The sequence below is a fragment of the Pundamilia nyererei genome, unplaced genomic scaffold, assembly GCF_000239375.1.
Source record: "Pundamilia nyererei isolate P.nyererei 1_Seehausen unplaced genomic scaffold, PunNye1.0 scaffold00031, whole genome shotgun sequence".
NCBI classification, from domain to species: domain Eukaryota; kingdom Metazoa; phylum Chordata; class Actinopteri; order Cichliformes; family Cichlidae; genus Pundamilia; species Pundamilia nyererei.
The window spans coordinates 4,278,085-4,299,525 of record NW_005187432.1 but is presented as its reverse complement, the minus strand read 5'-3'; the positions used below and the strand labels follow the sequence as shown (position 1 = coordinate 4,299,525).

Sequence of the window (21,441 nt, the reverse complement as noted above, 5' to 3'; positions counted from 1 at the left end):
CACAATAGTTTATTTTTAGCTTACAAACATCTGAGCATAAAGTGCTGACAAGGAACCCTGGTGTAAACATTCAAATGAAAGTCAGTACAATGTGCAGACTGCAGAAATATACATAAACAAAATCAGTGGCTTTACCACACTCAGTTTTTCGACATCTGTGAACTACTAGACAGTCATTCAATTAAAAAATAATATTAAATAAATAAAACTAATAAATAAAAAATACACACATCTTACTGATCTCTGCAGTCAGTAACATTACACATAAAGTGCAAACATAATAGCAATTGTATAAACACACACACAAACACGCCTTTAAAATTTAAAGGCATGAAATTGGACGGTCTAGTTCTGATTAGCGTCACCGCTGTCTCGGTGGAGTTTAATAAACTCGGCCGTCTGCTTCTTGCTATCTAAAATATAACCAGACACTGGTGTAAATTCTCAACAGTCTCATACTTCTGTTTAATAAGTTTTCTGTTTGACGTTTAGTCAGCTGTGTGAAAACCAAGGAGGAACCCACCCGGGGGATTAATAAAGTTTTATTTTATCTAATCTAATAACTTTAATCTCAGCCAAACCGATTTACTCACGAACAAACAAAACACTGAAAAAAGCCCAACAATAACATTTTTAGGTTGTCTAAGTGACTTATATATTACGTTTAACCCGAGCAGCGAAACTCCGCGGTGATCTGAAAATGATGTGCCGGGAGTTGTGCCGTTCTCGGCCGCATCAGTAACCCTCGAGCTTCCGGCTAGCTGTCGAGCTAGCCGGAGGGTAGCAGACGCCTCTGAAAACGTCGAAGCACTTTTGCAAATATGGGATATCTTGATAAACCGAGCAGATATTTGATGTTTACACAGCTACTTTCTCGCCTGAAAATATGTTAAAAGTTTATTTTGTGACCCAGAAAGATTAGTATGAGTAATTTTAAAACTTAGTAGCGGCCGCCATTGCTGGAAGCTGGAGTTTGGCTGGGCCGCGCTATGAATTCTGGGATATGGTAGTAATTTGGACAGCCTTCGGCGCGTCGCTGTGACGTAATCGGTCTACAAATGCGGCCTCAGGAGGATGCAGCCCATGAATTTGGACATGTCCAGAGTATAATCGCAGCCTTTGCGGTTAGAAAATTGCACTTGATCATGTCGCGATATTATCGCAAATGCGATATATCGTTCAGCCCTACTCTAACCTCACATCCTTTCATAGCCTTTACTTCTCTTATTTGCTCAAGTTTCTTGCCCTCAGGCGGTCAAAGATACCGTGTTGCCCGATGCTGCTTCAAATGAATGCATGCGACAGCAGAAGCAGTAGAGAAGTGAACTTGGGACACTGATTCGCATGTCTGAACACAGACAGGAACTTATGTAACACTGGCTGTGCCCTCTGTAAAAAAAAAAAAAAAAAAAGTCTGCTCCTTTCACTCTTCTTGTTTCCTTCTTCCTCCTTCTCCTCTTGATGCACCCTCCCCTGCCACCCACCCCCACTCTATTCAGTGTTCGTGTCACCCGGCAACTCGCCATATCCATCAAGGAGACCCGATCAATAGGCGCTGGCCTTTCTTCCCCATCCACCTCGCAGAAGCGCACAAGTGGTCTTATTGCTTATGTAACGATTGACTTATCGGGTCATTTGGCTGCCTACTTTGCTACTGTTCGCCAATTGGGGCCAGGGAGGGGGCATTGACTGTTTACGGATACATGTGAGAACGTCTGATTTGGGAGAAAGGGGGTAATGGTGAGCAATGGGTGGCAGCGTGAAGACCAGACTGCGGGTCTGAGGGCAGGAATCCAAGAGAAGGCAGGCAGTTTGAATGTCGAGGGGAGGTAGATGAAGAAGGCAGGCGCAGCGAACGATTAGCATGCTCGCCAAAATCCAATTAGACACCGCCCAAGAGAAAGACTGACAAGCAGACAGACAAACAGCCCAGGAGACAGCCAGAGAGTGCAGCTGCACCGGTCTGCGGTAATGAAGTCACTGGTTTCCAAATAGCAAATAGAGGAAGCCAGAAAGATGCAGCTGTCTGCCGTCTGTGCCGCAGCCACTGTGTCAACCCGGCCAGGGAGACAGACAGAGGAAGGCTGTTCTCTCCGTCTGACACTTCTGACTCGGGGCCAGCACAACGCTACAAACAAGGCTGGGGCAAAAAAAAAGGAAAAGCAGCAAACTGCTACACCCACCATGTTGGGGCTGCTCATTAGCGTTAGGAGACAAGCCCAAAATATCAAATCAGATTGCTTCTGCTCTTTCCTCTCTCGCTTATAGTGTAAAAAAACTTTTTAGTAGCATGAGCTTATTTACACAATACATTTGAAAATGGCTTTAAAAATATGAGGAACCATTTTCAGTCTAAAGAATGAGCGTCTGTAACAAACCCTGAGGTCAAAATGAAATCATTGTCTGTCGAATACTAAAGTGACTCCGGTGATAAGGTTTCAGCTTGTTGCTGTGCGTGTTGGTTGTGTCTAGTAAACTGTTTACACAGCAGGGATCAGTAGACAGGCTAGCACTGCCTCCAGGCACAAAGCGCCTTTATGGAGCGCAGGTCCTGGAGTTTTTAACTGCACCTTTTTAAGCCAAACAGTCCGAGCAGGATTTGGGACTGGGGGGGGATTCCAGAAAGCTCCCCTCTTGTTTTCTATGAGGTCCCAGAAATCTCTGTTAAAACTGCTTGTAAATGTGCACATTGACACTGTGTGTAAATAAGGGACATTTGGTAACAGTATACATTTGGGGTTAGACCAACACGCACGAAGGCGAGCCATCTTTCTAAAAAGAAGACTCAACTATGAGCTTGCCTGCCTGGCCGTCCACCAACTGGGATGTGGAAACTATGAGTCACGCAGCCAGTGCGGTGGAGGCGGCTGGACACAGAGAGTCTGGAGGATGTTCAGGGTGAGAGACACGTCTGTCTGTTTCGCTTCCTGTTCAGTTAACGCACACTTTCATTACAGGAATACACAAACAGAGAGTGGCTGAATGTGAAGGGAGAGCCCCTGTGTCCTGACTTCAGTACGAGGTCATCGTGTTCCTCCGGTCACTGACCTTTCACACACTCGTAAATCTGTTCAGGAGGGAGTGGTGTGAAGCTTATACTGGCATCCTCTATCAAGTCACCTGCTTCCTGGACACTCTCATGCAAACATCTTTCCAGGAATTTTAGCCATTTGTGACTTTGTCTGTCTCTGTCAACACCAGCATAACTGTTACATAAAATTTCACCACTGCTGTTAACCCTGCAAAAACCATTTCCACTGAAACCAAAACCCCACAAACACCATGTTCTGGTGTTTGTGGGGTTTTAACTAGAAGAAGAAAATGAGAGAGAGAAAAAAAAAAAAAAAAAAAAAAAAAACTTTGACTGAGAAAAAAATTAATTAAAAAAAAAAAATCACCACCTCACAGAGGAGACAGCACCTGAAACTGTGGTGAGACACATGCTCCAGAGGGCCTGGCAATGTGTGAGTGTGTGAGACAGAGAAACAAAGATGTGTCATACTGGCCTACACACACACAGGCAATGTGTCTCACACATAAACACACACACCACTGATACTGCGGGACTCATCAGCCCCCTCGACTTTAGGTACATGGTGCAGTAGTTTGTGCGCTAGTTTCCCTCTGAGCTACAAAAATGTCTCTGGCTTTCAGAAAGAACGTCTGTGGCTTCCAACATGCATACCGGCTGGGAAGAAGCGAGACAGGAATGTGGTCAGGACGCTGGGCGAGACGGTAGATGCTATTTCCGATGCATTCGCAAAAGGCAAATAATTCCTCTGTCTCGCACACATAAGTTGTGTGTCTTGAGCTGTACAAACCTCACACTCTGCACAAACTCTGCTCAGTCTTGCATGCAACCAGCTGCCAAGTAGTGACATATAAATCCTGACAATGACAGCTAACTTCACCAAAAACATGCATATAGATTTGCGTGTGAGCTAACCAGCCATTCACCCAGAATACAGTGCAAACCGGGGTAGTCCGCTGTGGTCACAGAGAGGTCATGAGACGACATAAACCAGTTAATAGCAGTGAAACGAGCTGGAGTTTCTCCCCCTCCTCCTCTTCTAAACACTGACCTTTCAATAGGATCGCTGCCCTTGTGGCTTCTATATTGCACTGGCATTATTTTTTTTTCTACACAGCAACTTAAAATAAAAAATACATAGGAGCAGTTTAAAAAAATAAAAAAATAAAAAAAAATAAAAAATCACAATCAAATCAAATATAAACCCATTCCAAAGTGCTGGGAGTGACTAAATAAAGCTAAGTGGTCTGCTGAAAGTTAAAATAAGATAAATTTCTTTTAATAAATGTTGCCAGTCAAAACTATAACGGAAACTAAGCTTCAATTAACTGCACAGCCCTGCTTAACATCGGTTGATGTTCCACTACTGAAAGTGTGGCTTTCAGTACGTGTAGACTGTTCCAACATTCATTTTTTTAAACCAGCCAAAAAGCTCCTAAGCTGTGAACGGCACGAGATTTCCTTTCCATCAGCCATTATCTCAGACTGTGCTGAAAGAATGGAGATGAAGTAAACCTGGGTAAACTGGCCAGTTATTAGTCAGTAAAAAAGGGACCAGGTTATTTCCTTTTTAACTCTGTTTAGCTACAGTTAGTTTCCAGTGTGGGCTTCCCTGTTTCAGTTTAGTTTTTAATAGTTGAAAATGTTAGGTTTCAGTTTAGATTTTATTCATTTTACTAGTTAGGTTTATAAAAATGGAGGGCTTTTGCCATGGGCATCTCTCTCAGAAGTACAGATTAGATATTACAATATGAATAAAGCACTTTTTGAAGGCAGCTGACTCGGTCCCATAGACATGTACCCTCATACAGGTAGGTTCCGATACCAAATTTGACTAAACAATAATTCAAACTAAACATTTCCTCTACAGTTAGTTGTAAGTGCAATATTGTGTCACTTAGTTTTCTTTCTTTTCCCTTTAAAAGTCTTTGTTGGCTATAATAACCTTGGTGCTGACAGATAACTCCAGTACCAGAGTTTCAGGGTTGCTTCCTGAGCCTCGCATATTGGCCTTTTGTTCAGTGACATTCCCACCGACCTCCAGGTGACCCGGGGGGACAAATGATGCACTTCCCCTTCATCTGTGGCCAGCTGGCCTAACTTCGTCTGATCAGACCTGCCCAGGCAGATGTCACCACCTGTCCCAGGCCTCAGACACACACACTAGGTCAACACTGGTTTAAGAAAACACCAGCCATTTTATTCAAATGAGCCCTACACACAAAACACAAGTCTGGAAGAGGGCAGGACAGAGGACGTGTCAGCTAGACAAACAAATATGGAGACTTTAATTCAAGAGAAAAGCTTTCACCGGTCAAACAGCAGAATGGTGATGAATGAGGATTTATAGCAAGCAAAGACACACTCGGCTTACACGGGTATCACTAACAGGTGCACTTACTTTGTCTAGCGACCTCTTGAGCTGATAGTGGAACTTCTCTTTGACCTCGTCCAGCAGCTGCTTGAGTCTGGGCTCCTCCGGGGTCCCCTGGTACTTTCTGGCAAGCTGCAGGTAGCAGGGCCACTTGGCTGAGTCAAAGCCCCAGTGGCAGGTCCTCTTATCAGGTGACTTGTGCGAATGCATGACAAACTTCTGCGGTGAAAAGAGCAACTGGCACTCCACACACTGGATGCAGGGCACCTCGGGCTGGGTGTAGAACTGGGGCACAAAGAGACCCTGGCACTTCCCCAGACACTGGTGCTCCACCTGGAAGCTGGCTTCACTCTCCTTCAGGAGGCCCTGGGCTGACAGCTTACCGCTGGGGTCAGCAGGCAGGGCTGCACCAGGACGCAGCAGAGCGTTGCAGAGCCGCTGTGCATCCGTCAGTGTAATGAGGCCACAGGAAGGCGCGTTGAACGGCAGAATGCCCAGCACCTTTAGGATGTGCAGCTGCTCGGCGTCACAGCGAGAGCAGTAGACGTACAGCTCGTCGCACACGGTGTTGATCTGCTGCAGTGAGAAGTCGCGGAGCACGGAGTTGAGCACCTGGGGCAGGCAGAGCCGCTTCTCGCCCCCAACAACGAAGCAGGAGATGGACTCTCCCTCCAGCAGGGAGTGGGTGAGTTCAGTAGAGCTGTCGCAAGGAACCAGCAAAGGGCCCCCTCCCAAAACAGGAGGGGAGGGCAGGGGGGGCATGCCGGCCTGGGAATGCTCATGGCCCGTACGTGCAGAGAAGGCAGCCGGGCCCCCGAGGGAGCTCTGACTGCTGAGGGTGAACTGGGCCAGTGTGTGTTTAAGCCCAGGGCTCAGGTCCAGGGCTTTAGTAGAGCCCATAATGTGCAGTTCAGCCCGGCCTTCCATGTCCATGTCACAGTCGGGGCGTGGGTCCTCAGTCTGCTCCCTCTTCACCTTGGGAGTTTTGGGGAGGGAGGGCAGGGAGTCCAAGCTGCGACGCTTCAGGTTGATCTCCGCCATCACGCGCTTCTTGATGGGCGCGTCTTCCAGCCGCTCTCTGTACAGCCGTTTCATGTTGCCCTTGAATGAGGTCAAGTCTTTGAAAGGGGTTTTCAGGCTGGTCTGGGTGCTGGCCATATCTAAGCACAGGGTTATTGTCGTTTCTGCGAGCTGACCAAGTTCTCGTATTCCTCTGGGTCTCTTTTCCTCCTTAACTCTTCTCAAATCTTCTGGCGATGAGACACATGCATGATCGTTACTGAAGATTTCTATCGTCTGATCTGTTCCCTGAGCATGAAAACACAAGGAAAAAAATAGAAATAAAAAATTTATCAGTCTTTTCTACCTTTCCTGTAGACAGATGAACAAATAAAAAAAATATCTGGAGCATTAAAGGTTTAATGGTGTCCCTGCGGGGTTGTTGAACAAGTCATCGGCTGTCAGCTTGGCCCGCTATACCAAATGGCCATTACCATACTTCACACAAACACGGGGGTTTTCTTCTTGGCTCTTGTAATTGAACCCCAGAGGAAGAAATTTGCATCCACCAAAGGTTCAAACGAGAAAACTTCTCAGCGCTGAGTGAGAATTTTAACAAGCCAAACCAGTTGACCACACAAGACAAACAGAAATCCTCCTCCACCACCACAACCACCATACCTTTACCCCCCTCTCCCCCGTCATTACATTGTTAATGAGCGGCTGATCCACAATGCTCAAAAGCATTTCACTTTGCAAATGAAAGTGCCCTTCCCAGCCATATTGTACGCTCCCGTAGGTGTGCTTACCCCACGCTGACCCCATCAACTCCGTGAAAAACAACTGATAAAAGCGTTAACAGCAGTCATCCCCTTCCCTCAATCCTCTCACAGCTTGACATTCAGCACTATGGAAACCGATGTCCCCCCAATCTCTCTCTCCCTCCGTCTCCCTTTTTTGTTTTTAACTCTCGGATTTTACTAATAAGGTAAACACCGAGCGGCTTTACCGAATTTAAAACGCCTTGTAGTTGGTAATGGCTGCATTATGGTGCTGCAATATGACAGCAAGAGACAGCAGATTCCATGCACTTCGGCTCTGATGATACGCTTTCTGGTGTGGTAACGAAATGCTCTTTCTCTATATATACACGCATAGAGAAACACACACACGCACGCACGCACACACGCCAAACGGAATTTTTGGCTTGTCAAAAAGGTAAACAGGCAGACTCTGTTAATTAACCACAAGACATGGTTTTGCATGCTTCTGCAAATTTTAGCATCCCGACGTTTTCTCTTTTTTTCCACCGACTGACGAGAAGAAGAAAAAAAGCTGTCGCGGTGCAAAACCTCTGAAACGGGTGGATGTTTGTGGGCGTAATAATGGCAAATACCACCGTGGGCCGATTGGCAAAAACAGCCATAAACACGGCAAAATTCAAATCAGTGGCTGACATAAAGGAGCGTTTGCCCCGATTTTTCTCGTGTGTTTTTTTTTTAAACAAATCTATCTCGGTTTGCTTCCCCCAAGACACACACCGTCTTTTCTCGCGCAGCCTCTCGCCCGAGCTGGACTTATTCACGTCACCCGCACTACTTCTTAGTACCCTTTTTTTTGGTGCAAGGACACCGCGTATAACGCCAACTATCCCCCTCCTCCTCCTCCTCCAGTCTGCAGCCTCTACCTCGCCTCCTCTGCTGGCTCGGCACTGGTATGCAGACAGTGCTGATAATGACATTCACTGTCTGCGATACAGTCTGCTGTGGTGAAGGCACCGCGGTTGGGCATTTATGCGCACACGCCGATTTTGGTGAGGGCATGGTGAGGTTTAAACCCGTGGCAATCTCCCCTCTCCAATCCCCCCCAAACACAGGTAGAACACTTGTCACTAAGGGTCAAAACACTTGCAATAGGTGTTTAATATTAAATATATGAGTGCTAGATTATTTAAAATAAGAATATGTTCTGAGTGTAAAAAATGTGCGCATTTGACTGGAAACCCGCTGAGAAGCAGCTCTCGGGTCCTTTAACACTAAATCATCATAGCGCTAGCTAGCCCGACCACCCCAGTCAGCCTTGCTCGGATACAGCCGCTCGTATAGCAGTCTGAACAGCTCAGAGGGCTGTGAAGCAGGCTAACCCAGCTCCCGTGAGTACAGACGGGCTCACTTTTGCCCAGTTCCCTCCCCCAGCAGCAATAACAACCAGAGTAAAGCAGGCAGAACCGACTTCAGCGCTCATATACATTGTAAGCATTGACCGCGACCGTTGGGGGGATAAACAGCCACCATATTAAGGCAGGCTAACCCCGCGCAGAGACTAATAAAGCAGGCTTACCGAGAGCACGGGAAGCGTTAACATCACGACTGGCTAACCCCAGATAGACACCGATACGGCAGGCTAAAGCAGATTAGCTTCGCTCCCCTTCACTCCGCTACTCACTGTCGGCCAAACGCAGGAATTCAACCATAATCGTTAATCACCGGCTCGGATTCGCTACTAACAAACCAACCTCCCGTCCCTCCTTAACGGGCCCGTTTAACCGGCTCCGTCCTTTGAAACGGCGAGCACTTGCCTGGACGCTGTGTATCGGCCGTCCTCACTATCCCGGGGTCCTCTCAGTACTGGAAAAGCCTGGCGGAGCGTCAACAAAATGCAGCTAGAGGCTCCACTACAGCGCCGTAACGTCACGCTGCACACGGCCGAGAGGCGGAGACGTCACCCGGCTGACGGAAACTATGCGGGGGTGTCTCTCGCCTGTCTCTCCTCCTGTCTGTCGGCTCGCGTGTCTGTCTGTCTCACACAGTCTGTGAGGTTTGTTTCCTTCAGGAGCAGGTAACGCTGCAGAGGCGGCCCCAGCTTTTTTAAAAGGGGGGCGTAAGAGCCGGCGGGGGGAGGGGGCAAATCTAACAAACAACTTGAAAAACACCCCCCATACAGATGTGTTAAATACATCCTTTTGTTAAAGAATATTAACAGGTCTGTTCAGTGTATTTAAAAAAAAGGAAAAAAGAAAGAAAAACTTGTACAACTGTTTTACAAAGTGACTAAACAAGTATTTAGACTGTGAGGTCATATCAGAAATGGCACTAATCTTAACTCCATGTTATCGCCATGTGTAATTATTTATTTTTTTAATTGTTTTTCCAAGTCTTCCTGACATGGGGCAGTTTTCCAATTTTACTGTACTATTGTACTATGTATGACTGTGCAATGACAATAAAGAGTTATCTCATCTTACGTAACGCCAGTGCACTTGTTTTCAGAATCATATACGTTATTATATTGAATCATCTATATTAATTAATTAATGCTCATTTCACTTTATTGCTGCAGCTCGAGATCATCTTAATAACTAATGTATTATTATGTATTATTATAAATATTAATATTAATAACAATAATAGAGCTCAATGGAGCAGCTCTGTGGCCTGATACAGATGTAATACATATAAGGCAAGGCTGTACAAGAGTTTAAGCATCCTTTTGTACTGAATAACTTGAATAACTGTGGTGAGCATTTATACCCTCTGAGGTATCTTTTGTATAATTTAAAATAATCCAAAGCCATCAATGAAGTAGCTACCATTGACTATAAATACAACCTCAGTCTTTTAAATGCCTAAAATATAATACCATTATTTTGAAAAGGAAGAAAATGTTACACACTAAATAAGAGAAATTATTTTAATACATATTTCTTTATTGTATTTTACTATAAGCCTTATTATAACTATTTGAAAGGGTATGGGAAACTTTTTTTAAAAGGAAACTGGAGTTTATATATCTTGATGCATTCTCAATCATCCAGGTAAGTAAATCTCCAAAGGCTGATTTTGTTCATCTGGACGTGAAAACGCTACTTCCAGATGAACAGAGTCAACCTTTGGAGATGGAGCTTATATATTTTTTAAAGGGTCAGCTTTATTTGTTATATAATGTAAGACATGCTAGTTTGTTATTTCTTCAGAAATTACACAGGGTTTTCTTTTATTTATTTATTTTTTTCTTGAGTTATATGGATTGCCATGTTTGGATTTAAAGTAAGATTTTTTTTCTGCAGTTCCCTGGTTTGACTAACATATATTGCACCAAGTAGACTGAAAGCATAGCCTGTATATAAATGATGGACATAGTCACTCTGCTGCCTTTCACTATTTGGGGAAATTTCATTATGAGTTTATGAGTTCAGCATTTTCATCACCACCTTGTTCCTTTGAAATTAGATGTGGTGAGAGAGGGATAGATGCAACTGTGAAACCACCCCCTTGTTTGCTAATTAGCATATCCTCAACAATCATACTTACAATTCAAAATAAGGATGACCAGTCTACAACAGTTCAGAGCAAAAAGACCTGAGGACAATTTTCACATAGACTTCTATATAATTGGAACTTGGGATCATTACCTGCTAGCTATAACGCTACAATCATGTTTCATACTATGTATGAGCTGATCTGTGCTGGACTACTATGTAAAACCAAAAACTTGGTGACAGTTGGAAGAAAAAACCCTCTTTTAACAGAACAGAAAGAAATACTCAATTCTGGCTTTCAAATGTCAATGCCTCTTGATTATCTAAGAAGAATATTAAAACGTAAACAGCAGGATAGCTCTAAACACATCTCAACACACCAAGTGGCAAAACGCTGCCTCCTGGATGTGAAAGTCTTAATTAAATTTTATGGAAGGTAATTATAAAATGTAACTTTAAGTAAAAGCCATAATTGGATGCCGGATTGGAGTCTTTGCTAGGCCTGTTCTGGCCCTCGAGCCTTATGTTTGACCCCTCTGAGCTAGACAATTGAAACTTGGACACAGTTGGGTGTTCCAGTAGGACGATAATCTAAAACACACATAAAAACCAGTTTTTAAATGGATGAAAGAGACTCAAATTTAACATCAACCATATTGAAGATTTGTTGACTACGTGTAAGAGCAACTGTAAGATTACAGGAAGCCAACAAATTTAAATTAATTCTAGCAATTCTGCCAAGAAGAGTGGTCAAATATCCAGCCGGAATTATCCCAGAAGCTTGTTGATGGCAACCGAAAGCCTCTGATCGAGGTCACACGTACTACGGGACATTTAAACAAGCATTACCACAACTTTAAGTCAAGAGTAGCAAAGCCAAAACTTTTCAGGATGACTTTCCTGTAGAAAATCAGTTCAAAAATTCTGTGCGGACATCTTTAAATGTCTTGCTTTTTCCATCCAGCCACCCACCAGGATACTCAAACATATTCAGTTTACAAGGATATAAAACGGATACAAGCAGAAGTCATCAGTTTCCAAAATTACATTTACAACAGTTCATGTGTCTGATTATTTATGGCTTAGATCATTTTGTGGTTATTGACGTGACCTCAGTTGATATTTCCTGGCACGAAATGGCACTCCAGTTGCTTCATCTATCTCACTGGCTTCCCATCAAGTTTGCAGTAGAAAACATACACACACACACAGCTAGAGAGAGGGGGTGGGATAATAGAGGGCAAACTCACTGGGTAAAAAGGGTGGTTTCCTCTCCCAAAGCTCCCCTCCCCCCCTTTTTAATACGGCCCTTTCTTTTAAAAAAGGTCAAGAGGTCATTCAGGAGCACCATTGTCCTTCTAGGCACTGTGAGAGTTAATGAAATCTGACTACGAGGATGTTTAGACGTTACATTTTCTAATTTAAAGACGGCCATGTTGTATTAACTTTAAATACTCTCGAATCTGAATCCACACTATCATTTATAAAAGTCCTGTTTTCTGCAGGAATCTGTGAAGGTTATCTTCCTCTGTCGACACATGCTGGCGTTTTCTCAGCTGGAGTGCACCGTGGCTGGCTGACCCACAATCTGATGTCACACGTCTGTGAGAACAGAGAGGCTCGATAAAGCTTTGATAAACAACACGGTCGGACGTTTCGCCGCAGCCTCTCTCTGCCTCTCTCACTGGTTCGCTCTCTGACAGCAAGGTCAGCAATTGCATTATGAGAGCAGATGTGCATACACCCCATCCAGCCCCAGAGAACAACAAGAGGGACATTGATTTTCCTGTAATAACATCACTCTGTGTACTGCAGGGAGTAAATTAATCTCATATGTGCAATAATGTGACCAGCACTGATTGTTCATTAGGGGTATGCAGCAAAAAGAAAAAACAAATCCGAAGGATGAAGAGGACAGTGGTGGGGGGAGCTTGAGTTCACAGACAGAGAGTAGCAGTCTTCTGCATTGATAAGCCTCTCCATTAGCTGAGAGCCTGTCTAACCGTTATTGGACTTTGTACTAAGTGGACCCTGGGGCCAGACACCTCGCAGTTGTTTTCATACATCTCATCTGGGATCAATGGCAGATATTGAAATACGTACTAAGCCGTTCAGCAGATGTTTGTGGAGCTCGCTGAAGTGGTGGTCTGAGGTCTTCGCGCCTTCACCGCAGAGTGTGAAGTGTCAGAAGGACACTCGCGAGGTTTTCTTCTCCGTGATGTGTCAGCATGTATCAGGTTTCTCCTCGGTATCAGATCGTCATTTGTCTCCTATAATTAAGCACGAAGCAGCGGGGAACTATGTAAAATTTTATGCAATTAGGTGCTTTAAATAACGCTGATATCAAATCCGACTGATTGGACGCTAATATGCTCCCTCTAAACTCTTCTAAATCACATGGCCCACTTTTTGGAAACTTAAATCCTATTTGGTACACAACTTGGAGAAATCTGAGAGACACCAGAATACTCTGAAACCCGATTCGAGTTTGGGAAGCAGAACAAAATCTGGAAACCAGAAACCATCGCAAATGATCCAAACCAGGGCACCTCTAACTCATGTAGCAGCTGCTAAAGTTAAAATAATCAAAGTACAGCATGAGATTCTTCCTGTCCTGATATCTCAGACCAGTCCGCCAATGGAATCTGAATAAACCAAGTATTGATCTGATAGCAGCGTTTGCTTTTCCCCAGCTCTATAATCAGTTCACTGAGTCATTTATGTAGGGAGCAGTGACTGAATAAATGTACTCTTCTGTGTTGAGTCTTGAGTCAACCCTCATTGCTGTATAAATGGAAATTGGATGTCAATATTTGGTATGACCACCTTTATAGTTCATCACACCCTGAACTCTCTTAGACAAGCTTTCTTGTCGTTTGTCAGGCTGCTTAAAGGACATTCAAAGCTCTTCTTTGGATGTTGGCTGACTTTTTGTTCTCTCCTCTGTCAGGATGATCTCACACCGCTTAAATAACGCTGACATCCGAGCTCTGGGGAGGCCAATCCATGACTGATAAAATGGAAAATTTGAAAATTCAATTATTTTAGCATTAAAAACATGATTTCAGGTAAAGAGCTTGCACATGCTTTATGTTTCTCAACAGAAACATAAAGAATGAGTTTATTATTTACTAATGGGTCTAATAAACCTGTTAAGCATTGTATGCTTTTACTGCATTGGCAGTGTGTTTGAGATCAGTGTTACTCTGTCCAGATGGTCTTACACAGTGTAATTCCATCTTTTTTGAAAAGATCCCCAACGCCACAGGCTGAAATTCAGCCCCAAACCATGACACAGTCTTCACCGTGTCCTGACATATTGATGATGATTTGAACAAAAAAGTTCAAAATTGGATTCATCCCTCTGCAAGACCTGTTGGCACTGATTTTCAGTCCAGTTATGGTGCAGTTTGGTATACCTGAGCCTTTTGTCCCTTCCCTAAGAACAGCTTCTTGACAGCCACCAGCACTGAGATCAATTCTGACAAGGCGTCAGTAGAGACAAACAGTAGATCAGCTGAAGGGTCAGATGCATCTCTCAAGTCTTTTTTCCCCTTTTGCTTATAGACACCACTTTCAGATACTGTTCATCTACTGTAGATATTTATATAATTATTAACTAAAGATAACTAAAACAAATGATATGTATGTTACTGGCAGCCTGTTACAAAGTGCCATGTGTACTGTACTGCACTACAACAGTCAAGAGTTTTGTGTTTGGCCTGACCTATGAATCATTCAGTGTCCAAAGAAAATTTTTGAGAGACCTTCAGAAGCCTGGAGAGCTATTGCTCAAGACCATTTTAAAAATTACAAGTTTGACTTCTTAGAAACAAAATAAAAGGAAATGAGGGGTGACTCAAGAGTTTTACACAGAGCTGTACATAATAATAATAATAATTCCACCTCGTATTGTGTCATATACACACCGTTACAGAGGTGTACGATCACGAGAAAGAGCTTCAAATAATGAGATCATTGTATGTGAAATCCTCGTGTGCGCTCTGTTTTTGACTCTGTTTGACTTCAAAGAAAGAGGATATCCTTAATGTGATCGTTGAAGGCACAGAAACCCCACCCACCTGTTGGTAAAAGCTTCTGTTCGTGAGCGGCAGCAAACCACAAGACAGTTCTGCTTAAGCAAAGAGGAGTTCAAACAGCTTGTTTCAGACAGTGATTGACCTGAGGTGCTGCAACAAAGCCAAGCATAAGACAAAGAAGCTTATTTTTGATACTTAAAATCATACAAAGCTACTCTAGAAGACTTGTATAAATGTAGAGCTGGAAATGAGCATAGATGGTTCACTTTAACCTGGCCTGGTCTCCAATACCTGAACATCTTTATGGAGTCGAGTGCATCCTTTAATTAGACTGCATGTGAATATTATTGAAAAATGCACAATAATGTCACATGTGAACATCAAAATAATGTTATTCCTTCCTTTGTGCAAATTCACTGTAAGAGATGGTCTTCAAAATTCACAGTTCTTTTGATGCAGAGGTGCAACACATAAGAAAGGCTGCATCAGCAGTAGGGAGCTGTCTTTAATAAGCAGGTCTGTACTGCCAGACTTGAATGACTGAAATAACATTCAGGTTCTTCATCACTGTCATCATAAATGTCAGCGTTTCTGCTGGAAGTTAACTACATTAACAGTCCTGGTCAGGATTATTAACTCTCGTACATAATCCCGTGTTTGAAGCCGTTTCACAGATTATTAAAAAAGACAGCGCTGCTCACTTTCATCAGATAATGTACTTTGAGTCAAGTTAAAATTAGTATTCGGTGTTGCTGTCTTCTGAGTAATAGCCTTAAACCAACAGCCCCTTATGACGCACAGCCAGTATGTGATTTATGTACTAAGAATGAAATAAAAAATGACAACACACTCTAAAATGAGAAACTGCTGTGGGGGGGAAAGAGCAGACAGAAATGTGGCAGACGCATACATCATCATACCGGGGGATTTCCAAATGCTACACCTTGTCTCACGCAGCTTAATAAGATCCACATCTGTAACTGTGACTGCTCTGATATTTAAGGGGAACTTAACATAATTGATGCTACATGCAATACTGTACAAATGTCTTGAGTCACCCCTCATTTCTTCATATTTTGTTTCCAAGGAGTCACTTTTTCCTAATTTCTTGAAAGCAGTCTGAAGTTCTTCAGGCTTTCTGGAGGCTTACAGAAGTTTGTCTTTGGACATTGGCTGCTTTTTCACTCATTTGCATTCCAGTCCTTGTACCTGACCATTTTCTTATTTTAAGCTACGTAACACTGACCTAAGAATAATTCTAGGATAAAAATTCACCTAACTCAAGGGATTATACACAATAACAGACAACTTCGCTAAGAACCAATTTCAAATTATATCTTTAATCACTGTGTTACTAGCAACCTGTCACAAAAACCCATTTTTGTTGTATTTCTTTAGTTGAATCAATTAAAAATTCTAATGATAACATAATATATAGCATATAATAGTATTTTTGGAGCAACAAGCAGATTCCCAAAGCATTATTAGCTGAAAAACATATCTTGGCATGATTTACAGTTTATACTTCATACTAAATTTGAGGAAACTGTTATTAAATTTGAGGAGGCTACTGACTGAATGCAGTGAGGACCTCAATGCAGACGCTTGGAGGAAATTGAAGACTGATCTAAAGTAAGCCATTTATTCAACTGAACACACACACAGTACAAAATGAGAAAAACAGAACATTATACATTTACTTAAACCAAAAACAGAGTAACACTGGGTCAGGTCACTCTGATAAATAAAAGGAGAGATAGTGACCATAAATATACAGAAGGGCAATCAGTGGAAGTGGAGACAGCTGAGGACGACGAGACACAGGTGGACTAAATCACAGCTGACGAGACAGAGGAAGAAAAACTCTGAAGAATCCATGAAGTAAATGGAAACACTGAACAAACCAGAAATTAAATAGATTATTTAACTCATTCACTGCCAGCCATTGGCAGTGAATGAGTTAAACCCATTGACTCATTCACTGCCATTGACGGCTATAGACGTCAATGGCAGTGAATGAGTTAAATAAACAAAACTTCAAAGTCCAAAAAATTAAATAAAAAAAAAACCTTGGAGGACAAAAGAAGAAGTGGTAGGCAAAAATATCTATGGCAGATGTCAAGAAGCCGTTCTTAAGGAAGGGAAAGAGGGAGAAAAGGCTGAGGTATGCTGAATTACGCTGAAAATTAGTGGAAACAGGTTTGATGAATGTAGATATTAAACTTTCAACATATTTTGGATCAATTTATCGTTGATATGTACGAAGGAGATCACAAGAAGTGCAGCAGTGAGTGTCTACAGCCATCTGTAAAACACAGTGGAGGCACTGTCATAGTTTGAGCCGGCAATGTTGGAGATTTTGTCAAAACTGATGAAATCATAAATGCAGAAAAGTACCATCAAATTTTGATCGAGCATTCAAAACCATCTGGGAAGTGTCTGATTGGAAACGGCTTCATTTTTCAGCCAATGCAATAAAACCATACCACACAGTGGAAACACACAGTGGACACTGTCAGTCATCGATTGGCCTCCCCAGAGTCCGGTCCTCAACATTATGGAAGTTTGCACATTTCAATAAATCACTGCACCTGTTTCCTATTCTCCCAGCAAAATATGCAGAAATGAGGGGTGGCTCCAGACGTTTGCACTGTACTCTATGGTTATATTATATGTTGCTGTGTTTCTGGTTTCTTCTTGCTGCTGGGTAGAGCAGATTTAATGAGGAGGACATATGTAAGCATGTAGACACATGCAGACACCCAGTTCCCCCGACATGGATTAAGAGTATTGCTGAATTTGAAGACAAATTAAAAGTACTTTTAGTCTTTAATCTTTAAAGTGGAGTGTGGTGTAATATCCAACGACTAAATCAAACCAACTAAAACTGAAATCTCTGATAAGATTTTTTTTCACTTTTCAGTCATCGGTTTGCTGTCTTTACTGCAGCTGAGCGCATTTGTCAGCCCCACTCATTTACACACAGTATGAAGGTGTTCGTCCCATGTTTTTGTTACACTATGGCTCAAGAAGCTTTAATGGCATCGTTTACAGTCACTTAAGTGACAAATAAGAAACAAGCCTACATGTTTGACTGCAGATGTTAGTCACTCAGAGTAAGTCATTAGTGTTACAGTGAAGAGCGCCACTAAAAGCAGTGAGATGCACCTCACCGTGTGTTTTACTAAGTATAATTTTTGTGTTGCTTAATTAATCCCCCCAGGGACGGAATAAAACACCCAACAAGATAAGTGCAATTAGAACAGGATGTTTTTTTTCAGCCCGTTCCCTGTTTTACATCATTAATTATGCAAGGTTAGCCTTCCCCGTGTCTTCCACTGGGCGATGTGAAGCCACAGCGCCTGGGGAGGCCTACCCCTGTTCTCCACCAGAGAGGGCACAGGAACAATGTCAAATATGCCATCACGGGAATAGAGAATTATGCAAAAGACATTTATCCTTGTCCTGCTTGCAGCACCATGTCTTCTGCAGTCGCACAAAGGGAGCAATTTCTACAAAATTTCCTGGTTCATCCTCTACGATGGTTGAGAGGAGTAGGATGGTTCCCTGCCCACTGCTGTGCGAGCTATTGCAGCACACTAATCAATATATTTTATTATTTTTGACACACCATTATTTCCATGACCTAACTTTCACCTCTTAACGCACAGCGCTGTCTGTGTTCGTGACCTTTTAGCCCACTAGGGATGACAAGACCCTTCTAAAAGTCAAAGAGGAGTCATGTGACCATCAGAGCCACAGGGAGCTGGAGTAAAAGAGCACAACCTTGCACCTCGAGTATATTTCCCTTCTCTCCAGACACTCGTGTGGGTGAGAGCTCATGTTTGGGAGTGGGCAGCAGTGAAAAGTCCCATTGTGATGTTTCATGAGCCCAAGAGTGCACCAAAGAAAGAAAAATCCTCTTTAGTGCAAGAGCCACCCTGAAAAACTGCTCCAGTGTGGGTGTCACTGGTGCAGCATACTTTATTTATTCAATTACAACTTTTATTGCCAAAGTTTCACAACTACTCGATGGATTTAAACACACACACACACACACACAAATCCCAAAAGGAAGAATCTACCTGTCTTTGCTTCTAGTATAACAAAGCATAACATAGTATTTCATATTCTCTCCCACATGTGAAATTGGTTATTGCATTAACATATTTGTCATTAATAACAATAAATTAATTATTTGCAGGCAGATTTGGTTGGGACCATCACAAAAACACCAGCCGGGGTTTGATGAAGAGGTCCAGCTGTGCTGAATCCAGCGATATGAAATCTACGACTGCATAAGGTTGAGAAAGGGTTTCAGATTAAAAAGTCTACGACGTGCCTGCGAAAAATAAACAGGTGAAAAATGGTATTATTCTACTTCAAAGTATACAAGTTGTTCATCCACTTAAAACCACTTTAAAATCTGGAATTTGGTCACTGTATAGAATTTTTGAAAGTTTTCTCTTTTCACATCTAGTTTTAGTTTAATTTTAGATCACAATAATAATCTTGGTTCCCTGATTACTCAGTGACAAAATACGAGTTGATTTCAGGGTTTAAGCTTGCATTTGGTAAATTGTCACTTAAATTCTCAATGTGAGCTTCAAACAAATGAGAGCACAAGTGAGGGACGCCATCGTTAGGCTTAAAGACCAAAATAAATCAAATAAACCCATCAGAGAGAGAGCGAGCAAAAAAAGAGCTCAAAGAGAAAGAGCTCAAAATCCTCACTTTAAATTAAATGTGTAAATTTTGTTATACATGTACAGTATCAAATGTAATCGAATCAGGTCAAATAAAAGTTAGTTGATTGGTGTACATTGTTTATACGAATCACATTTTTCTTTGTCATTAATTATCTGAATGAATAAATTTGATGTTTGGTGTACGTTTGTAAAAAGAATGGACGCACTGGACAATTCAGCAACATTGAAAGGCCTGAAAAACCACAGAGGACGACTGAAGTGGATGATGACAGAATTATTTCCATGGTTAAGAGAAATAACGTTACATCTAACCAAGTCTAGACTCTCGATGAAGTAGGCGTATCATTATCAGTGTATAATCACCAGACATCTTCATTAATGGAAGAATGACAGGGTGCAGACCACCGGTTATACTCAAGAACAGGAGATTAATTTATAGCAGGATGATGGGAATTGTTGTATGCAATACTGAAACTATCAGTTAATGTGTGTGTGGGTGTGTAACCGCTGAAGTACACTCACTCACACTGACTGAAAGTGAAATGAACTAAATTATATGAAACAGAAAGTAAAGTACATGCTTTACAGAGTAAAATGATGCACCTCCGAGACCCAAAAGGTTTATTTCCATCATTAACCAGGGTCTCTGATGTCTGAGCGATGTAATCAGAGGGACCAGTGAGAGACAGACTCAAAGGAAAAAAATGTAGAGGGAAAAGGAGCAGAGGCAAAGATACCCAGCGTTTCATCCCTGGCACAAAAAACCAACTCCCAACCGTGTTAAATTTTTTATCAAAACATCTGAATCCTCAGCTGCACGGTGAGCAGCGGTGACGTTGCTGTGACGTCACCGGAGATCTACTTGCCAAAGCTCCTCAAAGGGAAATGAAAACTCGTACTGAATATTAATTATTCCTCTGAACCACATGATAACTATTCTGAAGATAACCCAGGGGACAAAAAGTGTTACATATATATGTTTTTAGTGGCTGAATCAAACAAATCAGTAGAAACGTTGCTGTATTTTTAACCACAATCAATATCTGATGCACAAAAATGAAATTCTGAACCCTGTACTGCATTCACTCCCACTTCCTCTAGTTCTGTTTTTTTAATTCTTGCTTTTCATTGAACGTACTAAAGGCTTTTCCTCCTAAATAGTATCTTTATAATTCATTAAGAGCTCTAATTTATTTCCGCCTCTTCTGTACTTACTAGTGCCTTTTAAACCAAAGACAGAGCCACACCAACAAACACATATTACCACAAGGAGAGAAATAAAATGTTTATTTTAGTGTCTGTTTTTTCTTTTTTTCTCTGAACGCTAATAATAAAGTTCACCAGTGTCCTGTGGATGGCAAACATCCTCAAAACACAACAAGTACAACAAAAAGTGTTTCCATTGGGATCACCCAGTAACATTTTGGAATCAATGTAGTGATAAAAAAAAAAAAAAAAGAACAAAAAAAGCAATCAAAACTAACCATATCCACAAAAGAAAGAAACAACAAAGCAACAGTAACAAGTGTAACAGATCAGAGTGCTCCGCCGGAGGACCTGGAGGTTTGTGCACCCCCGCTTACAGTTTGCGGGTACAGAGCGAGTCTTTATTATGCTTTATGTTTTTAACAGTTTTATAAAATATCTAATTCAGAAAATAAACTGTGGGCCGAACATGGTAAAAACTGAGTCCAGTGGATATGGGTTACAGCTTTAAAACCTTTTCACGGTGCGGTCCGCTGCTCTTTTGAGCTCTTCTTTCTTTTAATATTTGATTTGCAGCACACAAAAAAAAAAAAGACAAACATGGAATGAATACCAAAGAAAGAAAGACAGATAACAGATCATAAGTTTTTAGAAAGATGTGTTAAAATAAGAGGGGGATCTAAATATATATATTTCTATGACAGCACATCTTCCTTACGTATTCTGTGCCCTCTAATACGTACCAGCAAGACATTTCATGTGTTTAGTTTTTGGTTCTGTATGAATGTGAGCGTCACCAACATCCCCCGCGCAGAAAGATAAAA

At 42.1% G+C, this 21,441-nt stretch overlaps 1 protein-coding gene across 2 annotated transcripts in view; it reads right to left on the bottom strand.

Annotated features, from left to right (window-relative positions):
* Positions 1-6,713, bottom strand: part of skila (SKI-like proto-oncogene a) — a 29,625-nt gene extending 22,912 nt beyond the window's left edge. For both annotated transcript variants that reach the window (XM_013909775.1, XM_013909776.1), the window contains exon 1: positions 5,433-6,713. In XM_013909775.1, coding sequence (XP_013765229.1) covers positions 5,433-6,563 — 1,131 coding nt within the window. In that variant the 5' untranslated portion in view covers positions 6,564-6,713. The remainder of the gene's footprint in view (positions 1-5,432) is intronic.
* Positions 6,714-21,441: the final 14,728 nt, after the last annotated feature.